Genomic DNA, 18,708 nt, shown 5'->3' with positions numbered 1-18,708 from the left:
CAGGGAAATTCTGAATCACCAATAGAAATTACGTGTATGAGTATTTTGATGAAAGGTTAATGATGTTTACTTGAATGCTGAACTAAGGTGGAGGTGGCAGGTGGCAAACATGTTTTTACCACTATTGAAGTTACAAAAAATGACCAAATTCAAAAATGTGTAACTTGAGCAGTGTGTTCTTGCTATTCAAATGGCTCCAATAAAAACTAAGCCTCTTGCTTTTGTCTTCCAGGTTGGCCAGGATTTCACCAAGGTTCAGCATTAAGTGAAGTTAATACCAAAGAGTACTTATACTGTATATCTCTAAAACTTAATATCTATGAATATCCTTTCTGTAATTGAGTAGATACTCTGATGGCAGTAGTCGCTGTGTCCTATTGTTCTTGCCACGTGTCAGTGTCAACAGAGGAGCATAAAGTGCACAACCGAAAGAGCAGATGTGAGACAGGACCATTTCCACTGCCTAAGAACCTGGCCTGGGGCATATGCTCCACTCTGCCAGAGAGGAGACAGGTCCAAAGAAACACGTCTGTTTACTACTTCACTCAAATTAGAAACACTACACCCTATTGTTCTCTTTTAAAGTACAGGGTGGGACCACTGGGAAGTCCAGACATCAGACAAGGATGTCACAGTGCATGCGATGTCTGGGACTGGGAGAGTATAAGGTTCTGAGGTTGGACAGCTCCAGCTCCAGGCAGCAGTTTTCGATTACACCGTTTTTTCCTTTTGTGGAAGAGAGAGAGGAGATAAATTGCCAGGCTCCACATTGAAGCAGTCATTCAACAACAGATCTAACCATGGAGTTCAGAAGAACCTGTTTGGTTTTTGGAATACTCCTCCTGGTGAATTGCTCATTCCAGCAGGCTTTCCCTATGAAGAAAACAGTTAAAAAAGGTAGGTGGTGGGTTGGGAATATATTATTTACGCCCAATGTTGAAATTGCTTTTAATCAATCATTTTGAATCTGAGAGAAATTACATTTTTGTTACAAACAGCTCTCATTGTTCAGAGGATTAACTGTATTTTGAGTCAAATGTGATTTTATGAGTCTTGCCAGAACATTGCCTGCAATACACATCAATAATTTAAAGCAACACATCTGGCATTGCCATCTTACTGGAGCAGGAGCCTAGTGCTCAAACTTTCTGTAATCTTTAATTGAGTCCATCCTGTTTTCCCCCCGTTTCTGTTCTGTGGTGCTCCAGATGAAGGCAAAGATGCAGCCATAGAGAAGCTGCAGAAGCAGATCAATGACATTGTTCAGGATCTAAATATTATGAAGGAGCAACAGGCTTTGCAGTCAGGTAAGATTCTTTGGACATAAATAACAGTATCTGTTTCTGTTCGAACACTTCTAAATGCACTCTGACACTACAATTTTCTCTTGGCTCCTCAGTTTGTTTGAAAGGGGTCAAGGTTCATGGCAAGTGTTTCCTGGCTGAGCCTCTGAAGAAAAGCTACCACACAGCCTTTGACGACTGCATTGCCCTGGGAGGTGTACTCAGTACCCCCTTGTCCAAGGACCAGAACGACCAACTCAGCGACTACATCCACCTGAGCATCGGCCCAGACGAGCAGATCTGGCTGGGCATCAGCGACATGGTGACTGAGGGCAACTGGATGGACCAGGCGGGCAACAGCATCCTCTACAAGAACTGGGATTCTGAATCCAGATCCCCAAAGACAGATCGTTCCAAGAACTGTGCCATCCTCTCAGAGGCCACTGGTGGGAAATGGTTGGACAAGAACTGTCGTGAGGAGAAGGCCTCTGTCTGCGAGTTCAACATAGTCTGAGGCATGCCATTTGTTAGCTGCATTTCCCATGCTTTAATTATATTTTATGTTCGCTACCATGCATTCTTTTCTACAATGTACGCTTTGGTTTTAAATTCAACCCCTGAAAATGTCTATTTTTGACCTTTTGGAACAAGTTACTGACACTTTTCTAGAGCTGATACCCAGACAAAAATGTTGGAGAATTCTTTGTATAACATGGTGGTTTCCTGGACACAGATTAAGGATTATCTAGGACTATGATTAATCGGTGTCCAGCGAAACGTCCCAATGACAATAACACATTTTCATGTGAATTTGCACATTATTTTGTACAAGTATGAGATCCTTACGTTACCATCTAGAGCTATGGTAGTTAATCTGATGCTTTCCTATCTAATTTACAACAATTATTTCAGAGAGCTAGCCTTTGAATACTTGTTTGTTTTATCACAAAATGTCTAGCCTGATATTAACTGAACAAATATAAATCTCAATAAAGTTATGAAATTATAATGGTTGTTTGTCTAAGAAAATGTAAAGACAATGAAAACCCAACAACTACACATTACTGAACAAAGAAAACGTCTTAGGAATACACGTTCATTGAATATGTATCAAATCTTAATATTGTAGCGGGAAATGTGATTCTAATATACAGTAAACATTTTTCAACCTTCAGAGGAGATGATACAAAATTGTAAACACAAAAGTTTATTACCGCAAGAGGATTGTCATAATCTGATGACCCTTGGCGTCTTGCTAAAGGTTTGGTTGTTTCCCGTAAAAGTTCCTCATGGTAACTACACCAAAACCTTCCAAACAATCATCCTGTCTTCCGTGGTTGAAGTTCCTGTGGTTACAACAAACTACAAGCCAGGACTTAAAGGTCACAGGTTTTAGCCAAAGGATGAAAGAATGTCACTTTTCCCATCACAACAAGGAGGAAACAATTTGTATTTTCTTTGCTAGTCTTTTTAGATGCCTTTTGAAGCAATATTGTTTTGGATTGATTCCCTTATCTATCCTAGATACAGTATTATTCACAATATCACACTGTACATAGACCACTCAAAATGTCTAAGGAATTTATTTAAAAAATTGGCAGAGTAAAAGTTCAGTAATGTCTAAAAATACAGATTTACAGAGAAAAACCTTTGACACAAGGCATAAACAATTCTAAAAATTCTAAAAGTAACCCAAGGTTACTCATTAGGTACAAAACAAGCAACCCTGCTCATAAACCCATAGCACACGAGTGGTCCAGGGCAACATTCAATATATTAAATACATACTAGCATATAAAACAAATATAAAATACTATCAAGAAATATACACAAAACCAAGTAGATCAGTATTGTAAAAACAAAAGAACAGCACCATGTGCTGTTTCAGAAATGACATTCTAGGAGCTTGGAGGAAACGTAGACACAGAGGCTCCAATGAAAGGTAGTAATAGTAATTTGTCTGATGGTCTTGTGCAGTAGGCACAACACCACTAATACAGACTCCCTGAATGTTATGCAAAGGCACATTTCCGCCCCATTTCTACACTGCAGTGAACCTGAAACACTTGGAGCTATATGAAATGAGTAACAGTAGTCCATCTCACAGTACCGCCTCAGGCTAAATGGATTCCTCCCCCTCCGAGTCGATGGTCTCTGGATCTAGGATTTGGTTGGCACCCGACAGTCTAATCGTATTTATATCCCCAGTGCTCTTGAACGTGTACAGCTCATTGTCCACCATCCTGCGGTCCATGAAGCCCATGCTGTCCTGGCGGTCAATGGGCGTGCGAGGTCTCGATGGGATGAAGGTTTCCGACGGGTCCAGGAAAGATCTGTACATGTCCTTCTCAGGCACCAGTTCAGGCTCATGGTCTGCAGCAGTCTCTGTGATCTCTGGCACTCCGTCCTGGAGTGCCATGAATGTCCTGTAGGTGTCGACCGGCTGTCCTTGGAAGTGGTCCTGGATGGTGCCCACATAGCTGGGCTCGCGCAGCAGGTGGCTGTACACCATGGTGTCTTCGATGGAGGCGTAGACGTGAGACTCGTTATCCGACCGGGATTTGGGGAACACACTGTCGCCTGGGATGAAAATATTCCCTTTCCCTATGTAGATGGAAGCCTCATTGACCATCTTTCTTTTCTTCTTCCTGTAAAGCACGAAAGAGGAATACAAATGGTTTTGAGTCAAGCAGAGGGGGGGGGGGGGGGGGGGGGGACGACAGCCAAGTCATACAATGACCTCAACATCAAAGCTATATATATTGTTTTGGTGAGGCAGGTGTTCACCTTAGCACCAAGCAGACGACTGTCAGCACAATGATCATAAGGAGCAGCACTGCTCCCACAGCCCCCAGGATGCCGCTCATGAGCAGCTCTACAGAGACACACACGAGCAGGAGAGAATTGTGATTAGAATGGGTAAGAATGAGACATATTACACTGCTCAAAAAAATAAAGGGAACACTAAAATAACACATCCTAGATCTGAATGAATGAAATAATCTTATTAAATACTTTTTTCTTTACATAGTTGAATGTGCTGACAACAAAATCACACAGAAATTATCAATGGAAATCAAATTTATCAACCCATGGAGGTCTGGATTTGGAGTCACCCTCAAAATTAAAGTGGAAAACCACACTACAGGCTGATCCAACTTTGATGTAATGTCCTTAAAACAAGTCAAAATGAGGCTCAGTAGTGTGGGTGGCCTCCGCGTGCCTGTATGACCTCCCTACAACGCCTAGGCATTCTCCTGATGAGGTGGCGGATGGTCTCCTGAGGGATCTCCTCCCAGACCTGGACTAAAGCATCCGCCAACTCCTGGACAGTCTGTGGTGCAACGTGGCGTTGGTGGATGGAGCGAGACATGATGTCCCAGATGTGCTCAATTGGATTCAGGTCTGGGGAACGGGCGGGCCAGTCCATAGCATCAACGCCTTCCTCTTGCAGGAACTGCTGACACACTCCAGCCACATGAGGTCTAGCATTGTCTTGCATTAGGAGGAACCCAGGGCCAACCGCACCAGCATATGGTCTCACAAGGGGTCTGAGGATTTCATCTCGGTACCTAATGGCAGTCAGGCTACCTCTGGCGAGCACATGGAGGGCTGTGCGGCCCCCCAAAGAAATGCCACCCCACACCATGACTGACCCACTGCCAAACCGGTCATGCTGGAGGATGTTGCAGGCAGCAGAACATTCTCCACGGCGTCTCCAGACTCTGTCACATGTGCTCAGTGTGAACCTGCTTTCATCTGTGAAGAGCACAGGGCGCCAGTGGTGAATTTGCCAATCTTGGTGTTCTTTGGCAAATGCCAAACGTCCTGCATGGTGTTGGGCTGTAAGCACAACCCCCACCTGTGGACGTCGGGCCCTCATACCACCCTCATGGAGTCTGTTTCTGACCGTTTGAGCAGACACATGCACATTTGTGGCCTGCTGGAGGTCATTTTGCAGGGCTCTGGCAGTGCTCCTCCTGCTCCTCCTTGCACAAAGGCGGAGGTAGCAGTCCTGCTGCTGGGTTGTTGCCCTCCTACGGCCTCCTCCACGTCTCCTGATGTACTGGCCTGTCTCCTGGTAGCGCCTCCATGCTCTGGACACTACGCTGACAGACACAGCAAACCTTCTTGCCACAGCTCGCATTGATGTGCCATCCTGGATGAGCTGCACTACCTGAGCCACTTGTGTGGGTTGTAGACTCCGTCTCATGCTACCACTAGAGTGAAAGCACTGCCAGCATTCAAAAGTGACCAAAACATCAGCCAGGAAGCATAGGAACTGAGAAGTGGTCTGTGGTCACCACCTGCAAAACCAGTCCTTTATTGGGGGGGGGTGTCTTGCTAATTGCCTATAATTTCCACCTGTTGTCTATTCCATTTGCACAACAGCATGTGAAATGTATTGTCAATCAGTGTTGCTTCCTAAGTGGACAGTTTGATTTCACAGAAGTGTGATTGACTTGGAGTTACATTGTGTTGTTTAAGTGTTCCCTTTATTTTTTTTGAGCAGTGTAGCTGCAAGTAGCAATGAAACGAGGTGCTGGCTTATGAGCAGGCTGAAAGGCAGTTGCATAGAAGCATTATACACCCTCCCTTGTAACAATGTAACAATTCAAAAACACTTTATATACAATTTTCAAGTTGATAGAGCGAAGAGAGGTGGATTTCTTAGGGTTTAATTGAGGACGTAAATCATTTTTAGGACATAAATTATTATCTCATCTTTGACGTATTGCTTCGCTTTTCTCAAATGTACTAGACAGTAATAAATGCTAAGAATGAATTGCATGCAGTTTCACTTAAATTTTGTTTTATTTATTTATTTGATATATATAATATCAACACCTGCTTTGGCACGAAGAGAAGTTGAGTTATTAGGGTTTGATTGAGAGCGCAATATACATTTTATCGAAAGTTGTGATTTTCTCTTCCATCTCGACATATCGCTGAGCTTTTTTCACACTTAGTAGAGGGATGAACATATATTCTGAGTTGAGTCAAGCTTCGCTGGCAGCATCCCTAAATACTGTTGATGATTATGTATCCCTAATAAGTGCACTAAGTGTATTGATGTCATTTAAGTTATAGACATCCAGTTACAAAAAAACGATTCTTGTTTTCTTTTCCCCTCAAATTTAAGATCTCTTAAGAGTTATTGAAATAACCAAAAACGTCTTGAGAGAGAATTATGCAGATATCTTAGCACAAACATATTCAGTCAACTCTATAACAACATTACAAACAGGTCCTTACTGCTAGTCTTCTGCAGGGTGACCTTGCTGAGCACACTGAAGTGTCCGTCCTCCGGCATACAGTTGGACATGTTGAGATAGAAGCTCTCAGGGACCATCAGCTTGTCCTCTGACTCCTTATCCTCCCTGCGACTCAATATCTCCTCTGGAGAGCCCAGGGTCTGCACCTTGATGAAGGTGTGCCCCTGGCCACACTTGGGCTGGCTGATGTTGGTCAACAGCAGGTCGGCCTGGAGGTGGCCCGGCAGATTGATGATCCAGGACACGGTGGAGTACGGCTTCATGCCGCTGGGCCAGTTTGGGGTGGCCAGGAGGGCAGGGGAACCCATTCTGGGCTGGACTGTATATATGATGCTGTCTGAGAGACAAAGTAAGTGATGAGGAACAATAATTTTAAATACAGTTTGAACAGAGAGGTTGAGAGTGAGAATGCAATTTTCCATTGAATCCATTTTTAAAACAAATCCCCTTGCCATTGCTGTATGTCAATGCCCTCTTGTGGATGTTTCACAATAAATCATAAAAAGGTAAGTGAAGAGAGTATTAAAGTAACTGTCCAGTGTTTCCAGACTGCTATGAAATATGACCTATAATTAACTACAAAATTAGTTATAGTTTTCCGTACAATTTTGTTTCATTCAGTATGTTAAAAAGCAGCTTTTCTGTGTTGGAATGGTGGGGGCGTACCCAAAAACAGAATAGTGTGGGCGTATACCGGTCATAAAAAATATTCATTCGAAATAGACCGCTGATTGGTCAGCTCATCCTCCTCAGGCATATGACATCATACTTTATGAGGAAATAGAAAGCATTTTTACAACTGTCTGTTTGAGATACAAGTTTGATACAAGTTTTTGAAGTGAATTTATGCTTTGGCCACCAATAGAGGTACAGGACGAGTCAACAATATTATTTGGGTATGAGTTAACAGAACTTTTAAAAGTGAGATTTTCACTGGACAGTTACTTTAAAAGATTTAAAACATGCAAAGCCAGTTAGCATACCTGAGATTTTTTCACTGAAGGACACATTGAGGAAAGGCCCTTGAATCAGGCTAAGGTCCTTGGCTGTGGCAGTGACAGAGACGTTGGAGTGCACTTGGACTTTGCGAATGCTGCCTTCGGAGCAGAAGTAGCCAATGGAGGACCCATCACCCTCTGCTACGTGAAGGGAGACACTGCCATTGCACTCCTGTCCTGGCAGGGACTGCCTGAGGTTTCCTGTGGGGGACAGTAAATCCACGGTGCCATATACTGGGATAATGAGGTGCCAGGTGAAGCTTTGGAGTAGCGTAGGGAGGCACGTCGGCATTTTAGGGACCGTGAGGAGAGTCCCACTCACGGAGCACGAGTCTAAACTCTGGCATCCTGGAATAGATCCACAGAGGCTTGACATATTATAATGGGTTTACATACATTAATATTCTTAGTCCATCACATCTTTAGATTTGGATAATGCACAAACACCATTTGTTCTAGCTTTGTCACAAATATACTCTAACAAGAAGCTTAAGTTAGAATGGCATAGATACTGTCATAGTAGTTTCTATGTTTCGGAGGCAATACATGCAAGGCTACTGTATGCATTGTTACAGTACCTATGGTTTTTCTGGCTGTCAGACGCAGGTCTTCACTTGGACAGTCCAGGAAAGAAAGTCTGGCTTTGGTCCCTGAGGGAACTGTGATCTTCTCCTGGATCACAGAGTTCTTCCTCATCTCACAGTAGGGGTCAGATCCCCTCTTCTCAATGTGGAGGACTGGCCCTTCCTCCTCTGATGGATTTACAGTGCAGACAACTGATCAGGGAATACAAGACAGACAGGCACCATCATCTTCTGAGAAGTAGGTAACCGATCACCACTCAATTCATTTGATTGCATGAATGATCAGGCAAATTTTAGGCCACAAGAAGTTTCTTCAAAGTTTATAATGGAAATATTAGTATTATATTGGTTTGCAAAAGTCTAAGGTTGGTTTAACAGATTGCATGCAAAGAATAAAGAAGCATCTTTGGATCTTACTTGTGATTAATACAACACAAATCATGTCATATAACAATTTATGATTGCCAATAGTCTTTGTACCTGGATGGCCGCTCCTCATCACAGAGACCCTAAAGTTGAGGGACAGGCCCGGTTTGGTCCTATCTGTCTCACAGTTAAACAGGGTCATGGTGAAGCTGCCCTGCCTGTGTGTTGGCTGGGTGTCCACCAGGGTCTTCTGAATGCCCACCTTCCCGTGCGCCTTGTGGTACATCACCATCACTCCCTTCTTCCGGCAAAAAGACTCTGTGTGATTCAGGAAGTTAACCGTGTAGTTATGCATGCCGGGCACTGTGAAGTCCCACCTCATCAGGTCGTCATCAGGGAAACCTCTAGGGTAGTTGGCTGAGAAGAAGTCTGTATCTGACACCCCTCGAGGTAGGTTGGCTTTTACCACAGCCAGCACTGGAAGGAAAGGGGTTAAATTAGGTATAATGACATGAGTAATTATGTCAAGGGAGAGCTACTGAATACATATAAGCTAATAGAGACGAACTCAGTGACCTCAACAGGCATTCATTTTTTATGGCTCCTCCAACAGCTGCCAGACACTCACTTTTAATCTCCGGTCCGACGGTGACCTTGAAGTCCAGTGGCTCCAGCTTCCTGTCCCCAGGGACCTGCAGGGACACCCGGCCCTTGTACAACACCTGGACCGTGGTGATGGTGCCATCTGGGCAAAAAATGCCGATGGTGGTGGGCCCGGTGCGCTGGTATGTGATGATGGTGTAGGTATGCTCGTCAGGACAGGTTTCAGAGGGTGGGATCTGTCTCATTCCTGGCGATGGGAAGTCCAGCTGGAAGGCCAGGCCAGGTGGAACCTTCAGGTCCCAGGTGAAGGATCTGTTGAAGTCTGGGAATAGGGAGGACTCCGCCTGGACGATGTTCCCGGTGCAGGCGATCTCTGTGCAATCTGGAGGAGGAAAAACATTGTATTAGTGAAGCTAACTAATAAGCAGCTTTTGCACTTTCGAGACTCTCTCATTGGGTCCATTGTGCCAGGCAAGCTCAAATGCCACTAGAAAACAGGTCAGGTCAGGGCCCTGTTGAGGCCAGGAAAATGGGTCTGAGGCGTCTTACCAATCTCCCTGTTGATCTGCACACTGAAGACATCTTGTGGCTGTGGGCAAGTGAACTTCACAGAGGTGTTGCGGGCGGTTCTCAGGACAAGTTCTTTGGGGTTGCAGGTAGGCCCCTCCCCAACACACACACTGCACTCTTTGGCCTTGGTGTCTCTGCTGATGGTGACGATAGTGTCTGGCTCTGGGGTCACGGAGATCATCCGGCTCTCTGAAGACAATTAGAAACGTAAGCACTCTAATTTATAGTTCTGATTTCAACAAAATATAATTCACTGTACATACACTGCTCACATTAGTTTGAGCCATGAACAGAAGAGTTTAAAGGGCTTACGTTTCTTTATTGGTTTGGCAGTGGCCGTGAATACAGAGGAATCCACCTCTCGGCCTTTTTGAACTTGCAAAGACACCGTGGCTTGGCTCGGTATATGTAGGTGAGCCACGAGGCCATTCCTGCAGTATGTCTGAGTTTTGACCTCTCCTTCAGTGCTGGTCCTGGTTACAGTGTACTGGTAGCCATCTTGACACAACTCTGATTCAGTCATCTCCTTCAGCCTGTCACCAGGGAAGTCCAAACTCAAAACGGTCTTCTCCGGCACACTTAGGCCCCAGACGAGGGTTCTAATGAACTCTGAGAAGAGGGAAGGCTGAGCTGCACCTGCGGCAGGGCTGCAGGTGTCATTGGTGCATTCTGGGTAAAATAAAAATCACATAACAGGTAAGACGAGAAGAAACCTAAACAAAACCTGCTTAACGGTTCACCCTTAGGGCCAGATCTGAAAGGTGGCCTTAGCTGTTTTTATGCAGTATCTTTGTTGACACAACTACCACCCCAGCATGCCAAATTCTGAACGTATTTTTGACTGTGTAAATACGGCAATACTGGTTTGATCGAATTGAGCTGGCAGTCTAAAAGGAAACCCAACACTACAAAGTTTCTCTAGAATCACCAATTTTCCTGTGGATCAGGATGACGAAAGCACTTTGTGGTGGTTCAGTGCAGTTGAAGAGCAAGGTGACGTCCTCATCGGGGACCAGGGTAAGAGATGAGTGACAGGCCGTCTGGGTGTCATTCTCAGCGCCACTGACCGTGCACACGGAACACTGTTCCAATGGAAGGAACAGTGAGGATGACACAGTCACCGTAGCATCTTTGTCAGGGCGGACGGTCATGCGCAGACATTCTGGTGAAAATAACAAAGAAATTGTTATTTTTAATATTTTGCAAAGAGTCCAAACTGAAAAGGCTAGTTCACTACTATGTCATTGTATTGAGGAGTAAAACTGTTGTTTGAGTCAATGAACAGGCTAAGAGTTTTCAGCTGAAGGTAACAAAAATATATTATGAGACAAAAAGATTATAAAACAGTGACATAGCAGTTAAGTTTCACTGAACGTTGGGAGCAGGTTAGAACCTATTTGCATGTCTGGACTCGAGGCTGCACCGGTTATTGCACAAATACACATCCTTACAGAACACTACGCTACATGTTCCTTCATAGGAAAATATGAATGGAGGTTCTGGGCAATTCCACATTAACTTGTGAAATATACGTCTATGATAGGTTCAGATTTGGTCCAGTCCGGTCCATCTGTGGATGTTAACATCAAGGCCAGGAAGGGACTGACCAAATTTCAACTACTTTTCAACATCCATGGATGTTCGGTGCTCAGTGGTTGAGGATGCTGGTTACAGTAAATGCAAAGAGAGGGGGCTCATGGGTAGGTGTCAGTAAGAGCCGGGAGAGGGGACATTGAGAGCGAGAGAGAGAGGCAGAGATAGAAAGAGTGCCTGGATAGGTATTTTACGTATCAGCTAACCACATCATATGTTATAGCAATCTGTCAGTCGATGACACAACATCTGAGCAGGGGAACGAGACCAATAAGTAGGACAGAGCCAGCTGTTCCCTCTCTCACGTGAGCATGCCAGATATTGGTCGCGTTCCCCCGCTATACTCAGACGTTGCATGCATCAAGACGTTGCATGACACAGTCGATGACGTAGGCACGCAACCATTGGTTGATGCATGCAACATCTGAGCAGGGGAACGCGACCAATGGTAAACGGCTTGAGTCAATCATCTTAAATGTATCCACCATCCTTGGTGTGTCTAAGCCATTTGCGCCTCCCAAAAATTGGAATGGGCATGTTCAAACAGAGGCAGAGATACGAAACCAAAAGCCAATAATTTTCACTGGTGCCCATGTGGAGTAGTCATTTCAACAAAATTATTATAATATTTTTTTTAATCCTAAATATCAATTTTCTAAAATATAGCATGCTAGCAATGCTAGCACTGTAAATTAGCTTACTCTGGATAATTTGCGCTTCTGAGAAGGGATGGAAGGGGTGGTTGTTTAAGAAAACATTTAGCGCTCCACTCATACCTACTTTTCCCAATATGAACTTTCCCAGGCTCTCGAGAACAATGTGAGCGAGACATGGGGTGCATTCAGTTCGCTTGAACGTTTGCGGAATGGTTTATACTGAACACGTTACCCCAAAACGTTATTGTACGCTCTTGAACAGACAAAGGTACGTTTGCTCAGTTCTGTGGGTGTGCCTTGAAGCAATGAGTGACGTATTTAAAGGGCAGCGGTGCATTTAGACCCACAACCCAACCCCTCTCCATTTTTCCAACTGGTCTTTCAGTACAGTGCCGTTTCCGTTTAATTGAACGTTCCACTACGTTTTTTCATACTGAATGCAGGCCTGGAAGCCGAGGCTACCAACAGAGTGAATGTGAAAATGGATTCAAAATGTTCGCCCTCTGCTGGTGATTTACAGGATGTGCAATGATACAAGTAAACAGAGGGCTGTGATTGGTTACATTGCCTACTATGCCAATTTCTCTGTATAAAATGGGCCAAAACTTTAAAACTATACATGTTAAACAATATATTGAAAAGTAACCAAATAAAAAAATATTTTCATGTTTATATTTTTCAATATTCATAAATTAAATGTAAGAAAATTGTTATTGAAATCAAAATACTACTCATATTACAGAGCAAGCGGTAATATTTTTGTCCAGGCCACTTATGTCTATTTTAGACAGTGGTGGAAAAAAGTGCCCATGTGTCATACTTGAGTAAAGGTAAAGACACCTTAATAGAAAAGGACTCAAGTAAAAGTGAAAGTCGCCCAATACATTCCTACTTGAGTAAAAGTCTAAAAGTATTTGGTTTTAAATATACTTAAGTATCAAAAGTAAATGTAATTGCTAAAATATAATTAAGTATCAAAAGTAGAAGTAAAAGTATAAATAATTTCAAACTCTTTATATTAAGCAAACCATATGGCACCATTGTCTTTGTTTTTTAAATTTACTGATAGCCAGGGGCACGCTCCAACACTCAGACATAATTTATAAATGAAGCATGTGTTTAGTGAGTCCGCCAGATCAGAGGCAGTAGGGATGACCAGGGATGTTCTCTTGATAAGTGTGTGAATTAGACAATTCTCATGTCCTGCTAAGCATTCAAAATGTAACAAGTACTTTTGGGTGTCAGGGAAAATGTATGGAGTAAAAAGTACATAATTTTATTTAGGAAGGTAGTGAAGTAAAAGTAAAAGTTGTCAAAAATATAAATAGTAAAGTAAAGTCCAGATAACCAAAAAAACGACTTCATCTTCAATGCCTGGATAGGTATTTTTGAAACGGCAAGAGTCACCCTCTGAATGGCACACATACACAAGCCATGTCTCAATTGTGTCAAGGCTTAAAAATCCTTCTTTAACCTGTCTCCTCCCCTTCATCTACACTGATTGAAATGGATTTAACAAGACAAAATATTTAAGTGCCTTTGAACGGGGTATGGTAGTAGGTGTCAGGCACACCAGTTTGTACCAAGAACTGGAATGCTGCCGGCTTTTTCACGGTCAACAGTTTGTGTATCAAGAATGGTCCACCACCCAAAAGGACATCCAGCCAACTTAACACAGCTGTGGGAAGCATTGGAGTGAATATGGGCCAGCATCCCTGTGGAATGCTTTCGACACCTTGTAGAGTCAATGCCCCGACAAATTGAGGCTGGGGTGCAACTCAATATTAGGAAGGTGTCCTTAATGTTTTGTACAGTCAGTATGTTTGATGTATTTATGCAGGGCTCATCTGAAAAAGAGACCCTAGTCTCAGTATGACTTTCCAGTCAAAATAAAAGGTTTAATAATAATAATAATAATAAAATTATTATAAGGTAGGCGTGCTTTCGTTTGTTTCCTGCCGTTTCAAATGAAGGGTGTTGCGCTAGTCTGTTGCGCTTGTTGCAGTAAAACTATGTGCGGTTATTATGAGCAAGACAACATCGAATGTTGGCTTCAACTTGGTTTTCATAAAACAAAGTGTTCCATTACAAAGGGAACCCAGTTTTTGGTTGCTTTTTCGTTTTAAAACATGGTACAGTAACCCCCCAATAACCCTTCAACATCTCAAATGGCGAGACTGACAATCTACCACATGAACAGACTTCATTAGTGTGCTTGAGTCGGAAGCATTCTGTCTATTTAGTCAGGCAATGCTCACATTATTCTGACATATTGTAGGATGTCAATGCATAATGTGATTGGGTAGGCCTATAAAAAAATATAATTATTCTTAGTGGTAATGCATACTTTTTTGGCATACATTTTTGGGGCAGTTTTCTTTCTATAGGCTATTACAACAATTCAATGTAAAATGTAAGTCCTTGAAAATTATAATTAAGTGCTTGAAAAAGTCCTTGAATTTGACTTGCAAATGTCTGCATGAACCCTGTATAGGTTACTTGCTCAGCCCGCAAATGAAAGATAAAATCACCCGCTATTGAAATTATGCTTTCCTGTCAGATCTTGACCCAGGCCAGTTTTATATTTATTTATTCGGGGCAGTAGTTCAGTTGGCACTGGCCCGGTGTGCCACTGGCAAATTTACCTGAATGTTGAGCCCTGCTGTAGGGCCTATGTCTACCACTTTGTGTAGACGTTAGCGATGCCTATGATACCCTAACCGTTTTTGGGTAGATGGAAAGGCAAATCTACCTGGCAGAATCATGATTATTTGCATCAGTGGCCATTTGTTTTGAATACTCCATCACAAGTGTGCTACAGAAACACCTCTAGCCAAACAACATTTTGGCTGGTACACATCTGAATTAAAGGGTAACTACACTAACAAATAAAATAATCAGATTTTACCCAGACCTCATAAATGGTCCCCTGATGTTGTTTAAGCGTTGTTGTGGAGTTAGAACATCCAATTTTGTTGTTTGTCTATCATTAAAAAGTGTGATTTTGAGAGCGAAAACCTGAAAATAACTGGGGGAAATCGCAGTCCTCCTGGCCGTTTTTATTTTTATTTTGCAGTGGTATCGTTTTGGTATGTAAGAACACAAGGACATGCTAATTTAAAAGATGGCTAGTCATTATTAGCCTGGTTCTGTATGGAATGCAGGTACATTATGAGACACAGGCCAGGTCATGTGCTGGTGCCACTAACTGAAAAAGTTAGTAGCACCAGTGCCACCAGTGGAAAAAGGTAGTGTAGAACCCTGTATCCATAATTATGCAATTCTGTATAGTACAGATCAGGGACCCATTATGTCATTCTGTTATCAGGTGTTAATCCATTTCACTTACTGTAGTTCAATAACCAAGATATATATTTTTTTAACTCAGTGTGTAATATAGCTGACACCCCATTCTTTCTGCCGACATCTTTTTATGTTAATTCAGAGTAGATTGAAGAGTTGGTCACATAAAAAATAACTGAGGGAGATTTTATCGTCATTCTGTTATGAAACTTTACATCTGCACTGTTCTTCAAGTAAATGTGTTTTTGTAAAATGTTCAGTCGAAATTGTTTAAACTGTAGTCCTTGTGCATAGAGTTGTATGGTTTCCTTAACTTTGCAATCAATGCTTTTTGTTTGGCATACATTTTAAGGTGAAAATCTGAGTCTCTGCGTTATTCTGTCCACCTACAGATGAAACATTATGGAGTCTTAAAGGAGGCCTGGGTGAGGCTAAATGTCACAAATGTTCCAACTTATTTATTAATTATTTCTCAATTATGCTTTAAGATACAGATGTCAAATATATGTCAACAATCCTTCCACCAAAGGACCATTCTATGGATTAAATGTTGTGAAAATCCCCAAAATCATGGTCTTTTTTTGTTCTAGTTTCATGAGGAATCACCCATATGTACTGTGTAGGCTCAGCTCACAATGGCCTCAGACTGTGAGAACATGACTGTAAATAATAGGTGTGTCAGGAACAATGACTCTCAGTGTGCATCCTAAATGGCACCCTATTCCCTATATAGTGCACTACTTTTGACCAGAGCCTTATGGGCCCTGGTCAAAAGCAGTGCACTACAATGTAAATAGGGTGCCATTTGGAACACAACTTCAGTCAAAGCTATAATAATGACAAAGTTTGTGATGTTTACTTGCCCTAATAAAATGTGTGAAACTCATTATCAATGCAGCTACTTCAGTGAAAGGGTGTCATTTAAAAAATAGGATGCTGTATTGTTAACCTATGGCTAAAACAGTCCACCCTACACTCCAAAATCCATGGACCCCTGCTCAATGGTAAAACATGTTCCTCATAATGATTAGGCATGGTTACTGAAAATCTTACTTAGGCTGATATGCCCTAGAATTTCCTTTTGGAACAGATTGTTGTTAATCATTAATGAAGCAAAGACATTATATAATTTGATATTTAGTGCCTCCTAAACCGCCATAAACATGTATTTTAAAACTAAACATAGAGGGTAAAAGACATGGCAGACAGAGGCCAGGGTTATACTCAGCTGAGGGTATGTTGTTGCTACCGTTTGTACTCCAGATAATGTGATATAACCAAAGATTTTTGGTGTCCATTACTGGACGTTACAGGTTTGCCCATACAAACTGCCACCATAGATTCTTCAACTAACCTGGTATTGACGATACTCTCTTCGTTCTCGATTCTGGAAAACAGTTACCTTATGTCTGAGTACAGTTAAAAACAACAGTGAAAACTCAGAAAGATATTAAATCCATGTTTTGTATCGATACAGTTACATAGCAGGATTTATTTTTAACGATATATCGTATTGACAATATCGCAATATTATTTTTGCGCTAGTTTGCTGTAGCAGGATCAAAACTCAAGTATTTTTCCTTCATAGCTTGTTCTCCATCTTCTTTTTAATAGGGAGCCAATTTGTTTTCAGCACTTTTATTTCCATGTCTGATCAAAACTTGTTTTCTCATGGCTCTCTATTGTCCCTTTGCAGCAGCCATATGGTGAGTAATATGTTTGGAACATGGAATCACAAAAGAAATCACAGTATTGAATCGCAATACATATAGAATCATGAGAACCGCAATAAATATCGTATTGGCACCTAAGTATCGGAATCATATCGTGAGGTCCCTGGCAATTCCAAGCCCTACCTCTTGTATGTGTGTGGATCTTTGTTTTGGTCGCACTGTGTGACACGGTGTCATCTACTTCTATGCGTGGCCGAGTCGCATAGAAACAACTAGTTCCTGCAAAGATGCTAGGAAATGCTAGATGTGCGGCAGCTAAAACGGCAAGGAACCTCCTAGCGCGGTACAAAACATGGATTTACTATCTTTCTGAATTTTCTCTGGTGTTTGTAGAACCACCTGCAACTGGACACAGACATTTATAAGACAACAGTTTTCAAGGATCGAGAATGAAGAGAGTATCGCCAATACCAGGTTAGTTGAAAAATCTATGCCGACATTTTGTATAGGCAAACCTGTAATGTCCAGTAATCGACACCAAAAATCTTTGGTTATATCACATTATCTGGCATACAAACTGTAGCAAGGTTTGTTGCTGAGCATGTTGGTTATTTTAGGCCTCATTTCACAGTGTCAACTCAATCAACATGAGATCTGACACAAGTTGGAGAAAGATGTCTGACTATTTCAGTACAAATTGAGCCTTCTTTGTGTTCTATTGAAATTAACTTCAGTATAAGCAGGCTGTTTTCAGCTTTTCACTTCTCAGTTTTCCATCTGTCCTACCTGTCTAAATGTAATGTGGGCAAAATGTCATACAAGCCTGTCTGACCATAGTGCAGCTGTAAGCAAGCAGGTCGGTTCTGCTGGCTAACCCATTTGTAAACTATTTCCAATTGCAGTGGATCAAGAATATGCAGAATGCTGTTACAGATTACATGAAATAATGTCAATCATTTCTCACTTTTTTAGCAAATATATCAAACTAAAAACTAGTAACCACTTTAGTATATAATTATTCAGTTTATCGACATATTTTGCAACATTGAGAATATGGAAAGGCCACACTCAGTACATAATTTGCAACTGATAGTTAATTTGCTAAATTTGAAAGGTTGTTTTGAATGTTCTCTCACCCGACATGTTGAGGAGCAGAGTCACAATTCCCAGGAGCAGCATGTCCCCTAATAAAACAAAAATATGTGCCTAAATGTTTCCGATAAATGTTATCAAAACACCGATATTTGCATTAAGTAAAATCCGAGGTTAAAACATTTTCGATGGCGGTGACAGAGCAGTAACTTCCTGATTTACACTACCTGTTTCACGCAGAGGGCGTGTACGCTCCCATTAACCGGTAACCTGTTGAAACTTGACGGAAGATTGTAGTTGACAGGCTGGTCTCATAGACTAGACGTAACATAGTAAACGAAAATCCAGGACACACAAATTAGTATGACACAGTATGTTGAGTTTGGTATGGTTACATAAAACAGAAGGTTACTTAAGCCAAAACGAAAGCAGGGTGGTTGGTCAGGTGTATAACGTGAACACATAGCAACATTTTGACATTTACATTTTAGTCATTTAGCAGACACTCTTATCCAAAGCGACTTATAGTAGTGAGTGCATACATTTTCATACTTTTTTTCCGTACTGGTCCCCCCATGTGTGTTCCAAGCTCATCATGGACAACATTAGCATTTTAGCTAATTAGCAACTCTGCATCTACTTAATAATGTTAAGCTACTTTTCAACCAGTGGAGGCTGCTGAGGGGAGGACGGCTCATAATAATGGAAGGG

General features: G+C 42.1%; 2 protein-coding genes across 3 annotated transcripts; one reads left to right on the top strand and one right to left on the bottom strand.

Moving 5' to 3' along the window:
- The first annotated feature begins 633 nt into the window (after nucleotides 1-633).
- Nucleotides 634-2,291, top strand: LOC311133027 (tetranectin-like). The gene is made up of 3 exons (XM_084166445.1): nucleotides 634-897; nucleotides 1,209-1,307; nucleotides 1,400-2,291. Exons 1-3 carry the CDS (start codon nucleotides 801-803, stop codon nucleotides 1,795-1,797), a joined length of 594 nt encoding a protein of 197 aa, XP_084022571.1. The 5' UTR covers nucleotides 634-800; the 3' UTR covers nucleotides 1,798-2,291.
- A 184-nt stretch (nucleotides 2,292-2,475) lies between these two features.
- On the bottom strand, nucleotides 2,476-18,219 carry LOC311132335 (CUB domain-containing protein 1-like). 2 transcript variants are annotated; one of them, XM_084165580.1, is made up of 11 exons: nucleotides 18,042-18,219; nucleotides 10,609-10,842; nucleotides 9,993-10,349; nucleotides 9,660-9,869; nucleotides 9,136-9,492; nucleotides 8,622-8,984; nucleotides 8,136-8,333; nucleotides 7,543-7,905; nucleotides 6,540-6,896; nucleotides 4,071-4,158; nucleotides 2,476-3,931 (listed from the first exon to the last, which is right to left on the bottom strand). In XM_084165580.1, exons 1-11 carry the CDS (start codon nucleotides 18,082-18,084, stop codon nucleotides 3,403-3,405), a joined length of 3,099 nt encoding a protein of 1,032 aa, XP_084021706.1. In that variant the 5' UTR covers nucleotides 18,085-18,219; the 3' UTR covers nucleotides 2,476-3,402. The 2 variants fall into 2 exon arrangements, with proteins under 2 accessions (XP_084021706.1, XP_084021707.1); XM_084165581.1 differs by lacking the exon at nucleotides 4,071-4,158 and having other exon boundaries at nucleotides 2,856-3,931; nucleotides 18,042-18,201.
- Nucleotides 18,220-18,708: the final 489 nt, after the last annotated feature.

The sequence above is a fragment of the Coregonus lavaretus genome (genome assembly GCF_964263955.1).
Source record: "Coregonus lavaretus genome assembly, chromosome: 7".
NCBI lineage: Eukaryota > Metazoa > Chordata > Actinopteri > Salmoniformes > Salmonidae > Coregonus > Coregonus lavaretus.
This window is presented reverse-complemented; position numbering and strand designations above follow the sequence as displayed.